Below are 13,497 nucleotides of genomic sequence, written 5' to 3'. Positions count from 1 at the left end.
CTGGGGTGGCTGGAGGCAGCAGGATTCAAATGCAGGCACTGAACCAACTCTTGAGTGAAGATGGAAAGTTCATACTTAAACCCTGCACTTCTTCCTTCCTTCATTTCCACTAAGTCCAGCAAAAGACCATATGCTCTACAATCCCAGAGACCTAGCTTTAAGTTCTAGTTCCTCCAGTTCTCTTGAGCAAGTTACTTAAAAAAACTCTTAAGGGCCCAGTGCTGTGGCTTAGTAAGCTAAGCCTCCACTTGCATTGCCAGCATTCCGTATGGGCACCAGTTGGTGTCCAGGCTGCTCTCCCAATCCAGCTCTGTGCTGTAGCCTGGAAAAGCAGTGGAGGGCAGCCCAAGTTCTTGGGGCCCATGTACCGGCATGGGAGACCCAGAAGAAGCTCCTGGCTTCAGATTGGCTCAGTCTGGCTGTTGTGGCCATTTGGGGAGAGAGCCAGTGGATGGAAGACCTTTCTCTTCGTCTTTCCTTGTCTGCATGTCTGTAACTCTACCTCTCAAATAAATAAAATCTTAAAAAAAAAAAAAAAAAAAACTCTTTAAACCTCAGTTTTCCCATATGTAAAATGAAGGAGCCAACAGCATCTAGACCTCATACAGTTGCTTTGAGGATTCGACGAGATCATTCATAGAAAGACTAAGCACAATGGTTAGCACACTGTCAGCTGAATGCTGTCTAGAATCATTCTTTGTATGTTCATTTTTTAGTCAAAATCCTGAATCCAGTTGAATGGTTTTCTTCTCCACATGAAAGAGTTGAGGGAATACCTGGCTGTTTTAGCCCTGTAAACAGCAGCGGAAATCACTGGTATATGCTGTATAAAACGCAGGCTGTACTTAGGCATGATTTCCATACCCTCAACGACTGCACTCACAAGTGCTGCCGAAACACCGAAGACTGCCCCCAAACGACGAGGCCTTGAGCACAGAAAACGACTTACTTCCTTCTTCATCCAGAGCTTTAAAGCAGAGTGCAGGGCTTTCACTCCTCGGACCAAGTAAGCCTGCGGCTGGAAACCATCTTCTCTCAGCTCTGTAGGAATGCAGGGAGGCAGAGCAGAGTTCAGGTGTTCAGATAAAGGGATTACCTGCACATTTCGAGCTGCCACCCAGTATCAAAGTGAGTAACTTCCAAGTTAACAAAGAAAAAGTGGAATATAAAACAACTCAAATGGCAAGAAAAAACAAGAAATAGAACTACATTAAATTTTATTGTATTAAATACACCAAATTGAAAGACTGTTCTGCTTTATTTAAACTAAAGGGGGAGTATCTGGCCTCATGGTTAGGACACCCGTGGCGGGATGGCTCCCGTGAGTTGGTTCCTGTCACCCATTTGGGAGATCCAGATTGAATACCTGGGCTTTTGGCTTTGGCCTTGGTCTTTTGTGGGCTTTTAGGGGGATCAGCATACAGAAATTCTCTCCCACTAATAAAATAAACCACCAATTGCTTGCTTGCCTTTTGGAAGAATAGAAGTTGGTGTCAGCTTGTAATAGCTGAAAAAAATTAGGCGGACATGAAAGGAAAAGAAAAGCCCAGGCACCCATGCCTGAGGAATGAAGGAGGAGACTACCAGATCTCAAGTCTGATTGTAATGTGAACATGAGAGCACACTTGGTGGAGAGGACCACCAGCCCAGCGGCACGAGGGTCACAGGACCTGCACCAGCCTCCACATGAGACAGAAGAGGAGCCATATTTACCACGCACAGGAGACGACTTGACTCTTCAGAATATGGTGCCGGTCCATGGGGGTAAAGAAACCAAGTGTTCATGTGTGGTAAGAAACCAAGTGAAAATATTCCCCCTTTTTACTATCTACACACACACACACACACACACACACAATTTACAAGTGAGTTAAAGGAAAAATACAAAACACAAAACTGTAAAAGCCTTTAGAAGACAAAGACCTTGGAATAATAAAGGCCTTAAACAAGGCACAAAAGCACTAATCATAAAAATTTTGTTAAAAAGTATTTTAAGATCTTCTGTCCTTCAATGACACCACAAAGAGGATAAAAAGGTAAGTCACAGTTGAGGGCATAAGTAACATAATAATGAATTCCTATGAATCACATAAAAAGAAACAATTAAAATACTGGCAAAAGACCTGAATAGGCGCTTCAGTAAAAAGGAAATGCAAAAGATAAATACATGTATGGAAAAAAAATGTTCAATTCTATTAACTGGGGAAATGCACATTAAAAGCATAGAGAATATTACTTCATTTCCATTAGATTTGCAAAAATCAAAACCTAATAGTATCATATGTTGAGTAGAGTGTAATGCCTTGGAAAACTGCCATGGCAATGGGGCTGAGAACAATCTGAAATCAACTACTGAATTCTGTTACCCAGCGCTGGCTCTGTCTGGAGTAATTCTTGCACTAGGTGACAGAGACAACAGCTTCTTAGAAACTTTTTTTTTTTTTTTTTTTTTGACAGAGTGGACAGTGAGAGAGAGAGACAGAATGGTCTTGCTTTTCCGTTGGTTCACCCTCTAATGGCCGCTGCGGCTGCACACCACGCTGATCCGAAGCCAGGAGCCAGGTGCTTCTCCTGGTCTCCCGTGTGGGTGCAGGGCCCAAGCACTTGGGCCACAGCAGAGAGCTGGACTGGAAGAGGAGCAACTGGGACAGAACCGACGCCCCAACCAGGACTAGAACCCGGGGTGCTGGCGCCACAAGAGGAGGATTAGCCTAATTAACCTAGTGTGCCGCAGCACCGGCCTTAGACACATTTTCCAAAACCTGAACCCAACCCTCAAATATCCAACAACTGTAGAACAGGTATATAAATTGTGCTATGTCCTTAGAACAGTACAGCAATGAAAAAAAGAACTGCAGCTGCACACCAGAGCATGGGTGATGTCGTAGACAATTCTGAGGGAAAGATAAGCCACAAGAGAGGACTAGTAGGAATCTACTTATAGGAAGTTTTACAACTGGAGAAAAAGTAAACTAAAAAGAAATACCACAAAAGAACAGTGATCTCTAGAAAAGGAAGCGGCTGGAATGAGGAAGGTAATAGAGTTAAGGTCCCAGCAAAGCTGTTTTTGCTTGCCTTGGGTGGCAATTCATAAGTAATAGACTTATTCTGCAATAATAATAATAATAATAATAATTTATTTATTTGAAAGAGAGAAGGAGAGAGAGAGAGAGGCCCTCCATCCATTGCTTCACTCCCCAACTGGCCACAACGGCCAGAGCTGCTCCGCTCCAAAGTCAGGAGCTTCTTCCAGGTCTCTGACACGAGTGCAGGGGCCCAAGGACTTGGGCCATCCCTTACTCCTTTCCCAGGCCACAGCAGAGAGCTGGATCAGAAGTGGAGCAGCTGGGACTCAAACTGGCGCCCATATGGGATGCTGGCACTGTAGGCGGCGGCCCCTGGACTTATTGTTTAAAGTATCCAAGAGTATGTGTGCATGCAGTATTAGTGATCTATACAATCAATGTGTATGATGTATTTCACTACTGCATAAGTTAAAACACACATACAAATGTCCTTTTTGGGTTTTAAATCATATTATGATTAGCTAGAAGAAACCAAGCAAAATCTATTAGCTGTGGTCCAAATTCAGATAAGGTGAATTAGAAGTGAAGGATTTCACTTCTGCCCAGTGGTTAACTTAGTTACATAAATCCAAAACGCTTCATATCATTACTGACATAAAACACAGTTATGAGTTTCCTACAATCTACTCTCACTGAACAACTCATATAAGTCTTCTAAGAGTCTCACAAGAGGATCTGGTGCTATGGCACAGCAGGTAAAGCCTCCACCTGCAGGGCCAGCATCCCAGTTCGAGACGCAGCTGCTCCACTTCCAATCCAGCTCTCTGCTAAGGCCCTGAGAAAGCAGTAGAAGATGGCCTAAGTGCTTGGGCCCCTGCACCCACATGGGAGACTTGGAGGAAGCTCCTGGCTCCTGGCTTTGGATCAGCTCAGCTCCAGCCGTAGCGGTCATTTGGGGAATGAACCAGCGTATGGAAGGCATATCTATCTATCTCTCCCCCGCCCCCTCCCCCTCCCCCCCCCTTCTCTCTCTGTGGCTCTGCCTTTCAAATAAACAGTAAAAATTTTAAAAGAGTCTTACAAGAGTTAGAAATAACTGGCCAGCGGAAGGACAAAAGGTTTGGAATGAGAGAACATAATGTGAGTTGGTAAGAATACCCTTGCTGTTTCCAAGATGAATGCCTGTGGTGATGGCAATGCTATTATGGTCACTTGGCTTATCCTTGATGGGAGAGCACTGAATCACCAGTATTGACAGGTATCCTGAACTAACCTGGCTGATACAATGAAACATTTTAAAACAACCTACAAATACCTTTTATAGTCATCTCTTTTTTAAAAGTCTTTAATATGTGGTGCTATTTATAGTCAGCCCTCATTTTTAGATGTATTATTTATTTGAGAGAGAAAAAGGTCTTCCAGGTACTAACTAATTCACTGCTCCAATGGCTGCAGCAGCAGGGCTGGCCAGGCTGAAGCCAGGAGCCAGGAGCTCCCTCCAGGCGACCCGTGTATGCAGCAACTTTGGAGACGTATTAGCAGAGTAGCTGGGACTCGGTGGACATGCGGACGTCCCGAGTGGCAGCTTAACCTGCTCCACTGCAATGCCTACTCCCAGACTTCAATGTTCTGAATTTTCAGTGGCTAAGACTAAATATTTATAAGAGTAAGCAAATTACTGCTGTCATTTCAAGAGTAACAGCAAGATTTTGTCTCTCAGAGATGAACTGATGGACCTCTCTTACACATTAAGGAAAATGAAGATAGCTGAATATCAACCATGTCAACCCGGGGTGCTCATGTGTTGGTGGACAGTTTCCCCAGGCCAGCCGCAGGACAGGAACCTGGAGGCTGCTGCTTGGAACCTGTGAGAAAGGAGCCGTTCTTCCTCCTCACCCGCCGGATTGCACCTTCATCACACACCTGCAGCACTGTCCTGACATCGCCCACTGCTCTGTGCTGCAAAGGGCAAGGGTAAGGGCTCCCTGGCCCTCTCCTCCCACTCAGAGAAAGGCAGCACCTCTAGTTTGTTTTGTTTTGCTTTGTTTTAGGGAGAAGAAAAACTATACTTGGATTTTATCACTTTAGTTCTGCACATGCTATCCTGGGAAATGAATTTTCGGTTGTTTTTCATTTTACCTTTTCTTGTGTATCTTTTAAAAAAGAAACAAATGTTCAAAGTAAACTTTACCATTTGGTCTGTTTATATTTGTTCTTCTGACAGTTAATTATTATAATAGCACTATTTGCAAGCTGACTAGAAAAGCTAGACAACTCAAAAACCAAACTGTATTTTCACTAGTACAAGTGCATAAAAAGCAATAAATAGAGAAGAGCACAAGCGACAGTCTCCAGCTTGACTGCTCAAAGATTATTAAACTAAAATATAAAACCATCAAAATCTGAAATTGCACATTCTAAAAATAGCTTTCAAGTTTAAATAAAGGTTGGGGCCAGCGCTGTGGCACAGCGGGTTAAAGCCCTGGCCTGAAGTGCTGGCATCCCATGTGGGCGCCAGTTCTAGTCCTGGCTGCTCCTCTTCCAATCCAGCTCTCTGCCGTGGCCCGGGAAAGCAGCAGAAGATGGCCCTGCACCCACGTGGGAGACCTGGAAGAAGCTCCTGGCTCCTGGCTTTGGGTCGGCACAGCTCCAGCCGTTGCAGCCATCTGGGGAGTGAACCAGTGGATGGAAGACCTCTCTGTCTCTACCTCTCTCTGTAACTCTGTCTTTCAAATAAATAGAATAAATCTTTTTAAAAAAAGTTTAAATAAAGGGATGTTTAAAAATGTTTCTTCAACTACGGAATCATAAACTGACATTCAGATGGTTGCATAGCAAGAATGATGGTCAGAAAGGTGATGGCACAGGCATCTCTCAGCACATGAACATCATTCCCTCCGTTTTTTACAGCAAATGTTTGTGAACACATACTAGGTAGTATTCTTTTAACATAAACTATGTGTATTTGAGAGTGAGGCACTTTTACATGCTTGATAATGTGTGCAAGCTACTGGAGCACTAGGTGAAATAAACATTCCAAGATTTCTGTTTTGTTCTAATGCAGGTGTTCATATATCTGATTTTTAAAAACACAGACTGCTAGGCTATGGACTAGAGACATGAATTTGCTAATGCTGCTGGTGGGGAAATCATGTATTTAAAAAACAAAATAGGTCTGACACACATACCACACAAGAAAAGGGTTTCTGTCAAGTGGCTTTTAGTGAATTTGTAAATATTATGCACCATATACAACAAAACGTGCAAATTATTCATTACCTTTGAGAGTTTCCAACAAATTTTTGGCTACGAACCAACATATGGCTTCAAAGAAAGGGAATTTGAAAAGATCTGGTGTTTTTAGCCTTTTCTCCATTTCATAACACCTAAATGAATAAAAGGTAAAGACATTTAATATTAGCATTTAGAAGTTAAATGAAGGTAACCAACTTGAAAATAAGTAGGTCATGATATACATAAGCTGATCAAGTGCTGTATATGACTTAACACCACCACATTTGGACAAGAATAAATTAAGACTTTATCCAGGTTGTGACTGGTAAATTTGACAGTATACTTAAGAATTACATTGAGCTTCAGAAAAGATCACATCTTGGGATTCTTATCCTACTTTTATCAAAAGATATTTTAAAAGGGTTCCACTGTGAGGAACAAAACAACGCTGTATGTTTGACAATACTGCAATGTCCACCCAGCAAGTTTTCATTAGGTTCTATTAAGAATTCAAGGTCAATAAATGAAAGATCTCTGTGAGTGAGATCCCAGTGGAAAGAACAGGTCTTCAAAGAAGGAGTTACCTTTCTCTGAAGGGAGGAGAGAACCTCCACTTTGACTATGACCTTGTCTAAATAAGATAAGAGTCAGTGAACTCAAAAGGCTTCCATAGCCTTGGAAACTCATGACTGGAGCACAGGGAGATTACTGATGCCATAAACAAGAGTGTCAATTTGTAAAGTCAAAAACAGGAGTCACTGTGCACTTATTCCTCATGTAGGATCTCTGTCCTTAATGTGCTGTACATTGAGATCTAATGCTATAACGAGTACTCAAACAGTATTTTTCACTTTGTGTTTCTATGTGGGTGCAAACTGTTGAAATCTTTACTTAATGTATGCTAAACTGATCTTCTGTATATATAGAAAAATGAAAATGAATCTTGATATGAATGGAAGGGGAGAGAGAGCAGGAAAGGGGAGGGTTGCGGGTGGGAGGGAAGTCATGGGTGGGGGGAGCCAATGTAATCCATAAGCTGTACTTTGGAAATCTATATTCATCAAATAAAAGTTAAAAAAAAAAAAAAGAATTCAAGGTCAAGACCACATGTGGCACTGGCCAAGGTGATAAGACGGGAACCATAGCTTGCCACAGTGTTAGCCTTCTGTCATGGCCCTTGTAGCAGTCCACATGAGAGGAGTGACCTCTTCTCCAGAGACAGCTCAGGTACAGAGGTGAGATTCACACTTGGTGGGTAGAAGACCTACTGTAGTTAACATCTCATGTGTTACACGGGCTCCAGGATTCCTTATGGGCATGCCAAATTTCAAGAGCCACCACAGACTCAAGGAAGCCCAAAGAAAGTGCTCGCTACCAGAAATTTCCAGTTCTGTCAGTGGTGATGAAGTTTATCAACCAGGAATCAGGTTTACCATGAACAATGTCACCTCCTAACATTCTAGCTTCATTAGACTATCAGGTGAACAGTGACAGAAAAGTCATATTTTCAGACAGAAGGAGAAATAGCTGTTGATCCTTTATCGGCAGCAAAACTAAAGCAAGTGTTTTGAAGCAGTCCTGACTTCAGGGTTACTTTCTCCAGCACCTTATGTTTCACCTAAGTTGGAGTGGATTTAGTTCATTTCCCTCACTGAAAAATAGCTAAAGCAGAGAACATACATTTTTATAGAAGACTGAAATTTGGAGAGATCTTGTCAATCAAAATAAGTCACCATTTTTATTTCATATTTGAAACACATCAGTGTGAATATCCTGACAAAATTTTTAAGTAACACTTAAGTTAAAAAGTTCCTAATCATTTTTCAAGGCCCATCTTGATAGGGCCTTGATAAACACATATCAAATCACGTATGCTGTGGTTTTACTTCTTGTTTGAAACAGAAATGTCCTGTTTAAAAATGGGCAATGACACAGACCTGAGCTGCATGCCAATGTTAAGGTTGTGCAGAAAGTTCCCCCCAAAAGCCATACAGTCCTGAGACGTGAGCACAGCATGAATCCACCCTGAAATGGTTAAAAGTATATCAATCAGTGATTTTTTTCAATATTTAAACCAAAAACTGTGATATCTACCTCGGAAGTAGCCATTTAAAATACCAACATCAGTTTACTTCATACTCTGAAGCTAAACAGCCAAAGAAGTTAATGTTGACTGCAGTCTGCTGATTCACTCCATTAAACATTAGGTACCTGTTATATGCCAGGTTCTGAGCTGAGTTTGAGAGACACAGCATTTTAACTTTACATGAAAGATTCTGGTGTGAAGTCACGTCTTCCCCACTGTCGTGGAGAAATGAGCGCTGTGAAGAGCTAAGGCCAAGGACCAGGAACTCAACCTGAGACCTGACTCTGCATTTTATCATGGAGGGTCAGGGTCCGCTGAAGTTACATTGTGCATTCCTATTCAAGTGTTTTCAAAGTGAGAATCATTCCTAAAGATGAACCCCAGCTTTTCTGAAAGAAATATTGACAACATAAGACTTCAGAGAAATATATTCACCCATGTCTGCATGAAAACATTGGCTCTTTTAAAATAAAGGAATAGAGAGAGATCCTCCATTCGCTGGCTCGCTCCCCAAATGGCCACAACGGTAAGGGTTGGGCCAAGCCAGAGCCAGCAGCTTCTTCCGGGTCTCCCACATGGATGCAGGGGCCCAAGCATCTGGTCCATCCTCCTCTGCCCTCCTTAGGCACACTAGCAAGGAGCTGAACCAAAAGTGGAGTAGCCAGGACTCCTACCTGTGCCCATACAGGATGCCGGTATCACATGTGGTGGCTTTACCTGCCACGCCACAGCCCCGGCTCCAGTCCTATTTTCTTAATATTTTTCATCTTTTCATCCCTCATTGTGTTGTAACACATCAAAAGCCTGACTCATGCTCATTAGTGTGCCCAAAGGCACAGGGCTTGTGCTTGACTTGGGGAAGTCTGTCCGCTACAAGTCAGATCATGAGTGGTTCTCAACAGCAACACGCTGCCTTCCAGGGTTGTTTCTGGAGTCGGGCCTGTTTTGATTGCTGGGATGGTCAGGGAGCCCATTTCAGGAGCTGGTGCTAGAAATGCAACATGCAGGGCAGCTGCATCCACAAGGAATGAGCCTTCATCACTCACCCAGGTGCAGGACACATCCACTCCCTATCTGAGCACAACTGCAGCCCCCTTGCCACGTGCACAGAACGCCAGCAGTACTCCCTGATTGCGGTGACAAAGCTCCCACGCTTTCCAAGACGCCCTGCATGGGCAGTACTGCTGCCATAGAGGACCACCGGGTGTATCTAAACGCTACATCATGCATGGTTTTCATACAATCTCCAGGAATACAACTACTCTGCAATTGAAGGAAACTAGTTTGTTTGGTAGTCTGTCAGTTGCTAACTTCTTTGGAAAAAAACCATTTTGTCCACGGCAAGGGTTCTCCAAGTGTGGTCGCTAAATCAGGAGCACCAGCACCAGAACTTGTTAGAAATACAAACTCTCAGCTCTATGCAAATCGACTCGGTCAGAACCTCAGGGACGAGGCGCAGCGACCTGTGGCCAGCAGTCGCTCTGTGTGGTCCTGATGCTGCATGAGGTTTGAGACCCACCCCCTGCACCGTGCTACCCATGAATCTCAGCTGTCACTGCACACACACATCCATTTCTGGTTCATGCAGCTAGCATGCTGCTTTCTAATGCTGCTGTGCCTACACGGAACAAACTAAAAAAATACTTCACACATTTTATTGTTCTGTGTATTCCAGTTAGATCATTAAATGAGTTTTTAAAAAACTTATTTGCGTAAGTAGTTGTACTATTTATGAATTTTTTTTTAAAGATCTATTTTATTCATTTGAAAGAGTTACAGAGAGAGGCAGAACCAGAGAGAGAGAGGTCTTCCATCTGCTGGTTCACTCTCCAAATGGCTGCAATGGCCAGAGCTGAGTTGATCCAAAGCCAGGAGCCAGGAGCTTCTTTAGGGTCTCTCTTGTGAGTGCAGGGGCCCAAGGACTTGGGCCATCTGCTGCTTTCCCAGGCCACAGCAGAGAGCCAGATTCAAGTGGAGCAGCCGGGTCTTGAACCAGCACCCATATGGGATACCAGCACTACAGGCTGGGGCTTGAACCTGCTGTGCCACAGCGCTGGCCCCTGAATTTAAGACTTCTAAGAGGTTACAAAAATTATAAACAGGATAAGGAAGAGGTCTTAAAGAAGAATCTTAGCTCACTCAAAATGGAAATACTGATATTTAGGCACAAATTCTGGTAGTTCTAGGCATTTATCCAACACATGTTTATTACATTTTTGCACACCAGAGGCAAGGCAGAGTAAGGAAGCAGGGCCTGTGGTAACAGACACCAGTGACCTCTGCAGCCACTGACATCACCAAACACAATCCTCAGATCCAGTGGTCTGGAGAGGCTATTCCCTGACACAGCTGATGCCTATACTTGAAGCTACTGCTAAGACTAATCCTCACCCCTTCCTGGGGTCCCTTGTGACCTTCTAACTGTCCCATGTCAGCAGCTCAGAACCTTACAGGCTTGGTCTCTGACAGCAATTAACTGAGCTGACCAGTTAAAAATTGAAGGGACCTTTACCTAAATTAAAAACTGTCATGCATCAAAGGACATTGGGTAGGGTTTGTCCCTCAGCAATTCGTGTTTTGGAGGCTTGGTCTTCTGTGTGGAAGAGTTGAGGTAGTCTAGAGGCTGGCACTGTGGCATAGCAGGTAACACCACCATCTGCAGTGCCAGCATCCCATATGGGCACTGGATCGAGTCCCAGCTGCTCCACTTCTGATCCAGATCTCTGCTATGGCTTGGGAAAGCAGTGGAAGATGGCCCAACTCCTTGTGTCACTGCACCCATGTGGGAGACCTGGAAGAAGCTCCTGGCTCCTGGCTTTGGATCAGCTCAGCTCCAGCCCTTGAGACCATTTGGGGAGTAAACCAGTGGATGGAAGACCACTGTCTGTCTGTCCGTCTGTCTCTCTAACTCTGTCTTCTGAATAAAGAAATCTTTAAAAGGAAAAAGAGAGTCTAGAGGAAGGTAACTAGGCAGAGTCACAGGGACTCTGAGTCAAGTGATCGGTGCTCTCTCTCTCTAGGGTGGCTCAGGTCTCACAACACCCAATCAGCTCCCAGGAAAATGGGCTAGTAAGTGAGCCGAACACTTCCCCTGATTCCTCTTCTGCATTCGCACCCAACACTGTGATGCCAGGCAGCTGCAACTGCCATGCTCTTGGATCTCAAGAACCATGAGCTAAATAAACCTCTTCTGTGTATAAATGCCCGCCCTCAGGTATTTCATTCTAGCAAACCAAGATGGACTGAGATACTATCAAGAAAAGCAAAAGGATCATCCACAGAACGGGAGAAAATATTTGTAACATATATCTGACACAGGTCTATTATACAAAATAATGCTTCTAAATTCAACAGTAAAGAGAGACTGGCACTGTGGCGTAGCGGGTAAAGCCGTTGCCTGCAGTGGCAGCATCACATATCAGCGCTGGTTCGAGTTCCAGCTCCTCCACTTCCGATCCAGCTCTCTGCTATGGCCTGGGAAAGCAGTAGAAGATGGCCCAAGTCCTTGGGCCCCTGTACCCACATGGGAGACCTGGACGAAGCTCCTGGCTCCTGGCTTCGGATAGGCCCAACTCCAGTTGTTGCTGCCATTTGAGGAGTGAACCAGCAGATGGAAGACCTCTCTCTCTCTCTGCCTCTGCCTCTCTAACTCTGCCTTTCAAATAAATAAATAAATCTAGGCTGGCGCCGTGGCTCAATAGGCTAATCCTCCACCTGCGGCGCCAGCACACAGGGTTCTAGTCCCGGTCGGGGCGCCAGATTCTGTCCCGGTTGCCCCTCTTCCAGACCAGCTCTCTGCTGTGGCCAGGGAGTGCAGTGGAGGATGACCCAAGTGCTTGGGCCCTGCACCCGCATGGGAGACCAGGAGAAGCACCTGGCTTTTGGCTTCAGATCAGCGCAGTGTGCCGGCCGCAGCAGCCATTGGAGGGTGAACCAACGGTAAAGGAAGACCTTTCTCTCTGTCTCTACCTCTCTCACTGTCCACTCTGCCTGTCAAAAAAAAAGATAATAAATAAATAAATATATTAAAAAAACTCAACAATAAAAAGACAACTCAGTTTAAAACTGAGTAGTTTTTGGATTCCACCAAAGGCATTTCTTCAAAGACACACAAATAAGCACAATAAAAACACTAAATACTATGCATCATTAGTGATGAATGAAATACAAATCAAAACCATGATGTAGGGCCTGTGGCACTGGCATCTCATATGGGTGCCAGTTCATGTCCCAGCTGCTGCTCTTCCAATCCAGCTTCCTGCTAACCGGCCTGGGAAAGTAGTGGAATACAGCCCAAGTGCTTGCACCCTTGCACCTGCATGAGAAACCTGGAAGAAGCTCCTGGCTCCTGGCTTCAGATCTGCTCAGCTCTGGCCATTGCAGCCATTTGGGGAGTGAACCAGCAGATGGAAGATAACACTCTCTGTCTCTCCCTGTCCGTAACTCTACCTCTCCTATAAATAAAACCCTTTAAAAAAAATTATGTAGTATTGGGGCCGACACTGTGGCACAACGGGTTAATGCCCTGGTCTGAAGCGCCAGCATCCCATGTGGGCGCCAGTTCAAGACCCAGCTACTCTAATTCCAGTCCAGCTCTCTGCTGTGGCCTGGGAAAGCAGTGGAAGATGGCCCAAGTCCTTGGGCCCTGTACTCAAGTGGGAGACCCAGAAGAGGCTCCAGGCTCCTGGCTTCAGATTGGCGCAGCTCCAGCTGTTGCAGCCAATTGGGGAGTGAACGAGCGGATGGAAGACCTCTCTCTCTCTCTCTCTCTCTGTGCCTCTCCTCTCCCTGTGTAACTCGGACTTTCAAGTAAAATAAAATAATTTTTTTAAAAAAATTATGTAGTAGCAATTGACACCCAGTAGAATGGCAAAAATAAGAGACAGCCACAATGCTGGCAAGAGTATGGATAAGCTAGAACCCAAAACATTGCTAATGGGAACATAAAATGGTATTTGGAGAATAGTTCAGCAGCTCCTCTCAAAGTTAAACCACGTGATACAGCAATTCCAGCACAAGGTATATACTCTACCCTCCTCCAAAGCTACCTCCACATATGTTCAGAGCAGCAATACTGAAGATAAAAACAGGAAATAATTCAGATTCCATCAGCTGATAAGTGAATAAACAAAATATTGTTTATCTTACAAT

The 13,497-nt window shown here is 44.3% G+C and overlaps 1 protein-coding gene across 1 annotated transcript in view; it reads right to left on the bottom strand.

The window, feature by feature from the left end:
• The window catches only part of KDM7A (lysine demethylase 7A), a 97,814-nt gene that overhangs the window by 22,319 nt on the left and 61,998 nt on the right, over positions 1–13,497 (bottom strand). The window contains exons 8-10 of the mRNA XM_051835658.2: positions 8,198–8,285; positions 6,306–6,412; positions 950–1,041 (exon numbers count right to left, since the gene is read on the bottom strand). Coding sequence (XP_051691618.2) covers positions 950–1,041; positions 6,306–6,412; positions 8,198–8,285 — 287 coding nt within the window. The remainder of the gene's footprint in view (positions 1–949; positions 1,042–6,305; positions 6,413–8,197; positions 8,286–13,497) is intronic.

Source organism: Oryctolagus cuniculus, chromosome 3, assembly GCF_964237555.1.
Source record: "Oryctolagus cuniculus chromosome 3, mOryCun1.1, whole genome shotgun sequence".
Classification (NCBI taxonomy): Eukaryota; Metazoa; Chordata; class Mammalia; order Lagomorpha; family Leporidae; genus Oryctolagus; species Oryctolagus cuniculus.
Note: the sequence above shows the minus strand (reverse complement) of the source record. Positions and strands in the feature narration are given on the sequence as shown.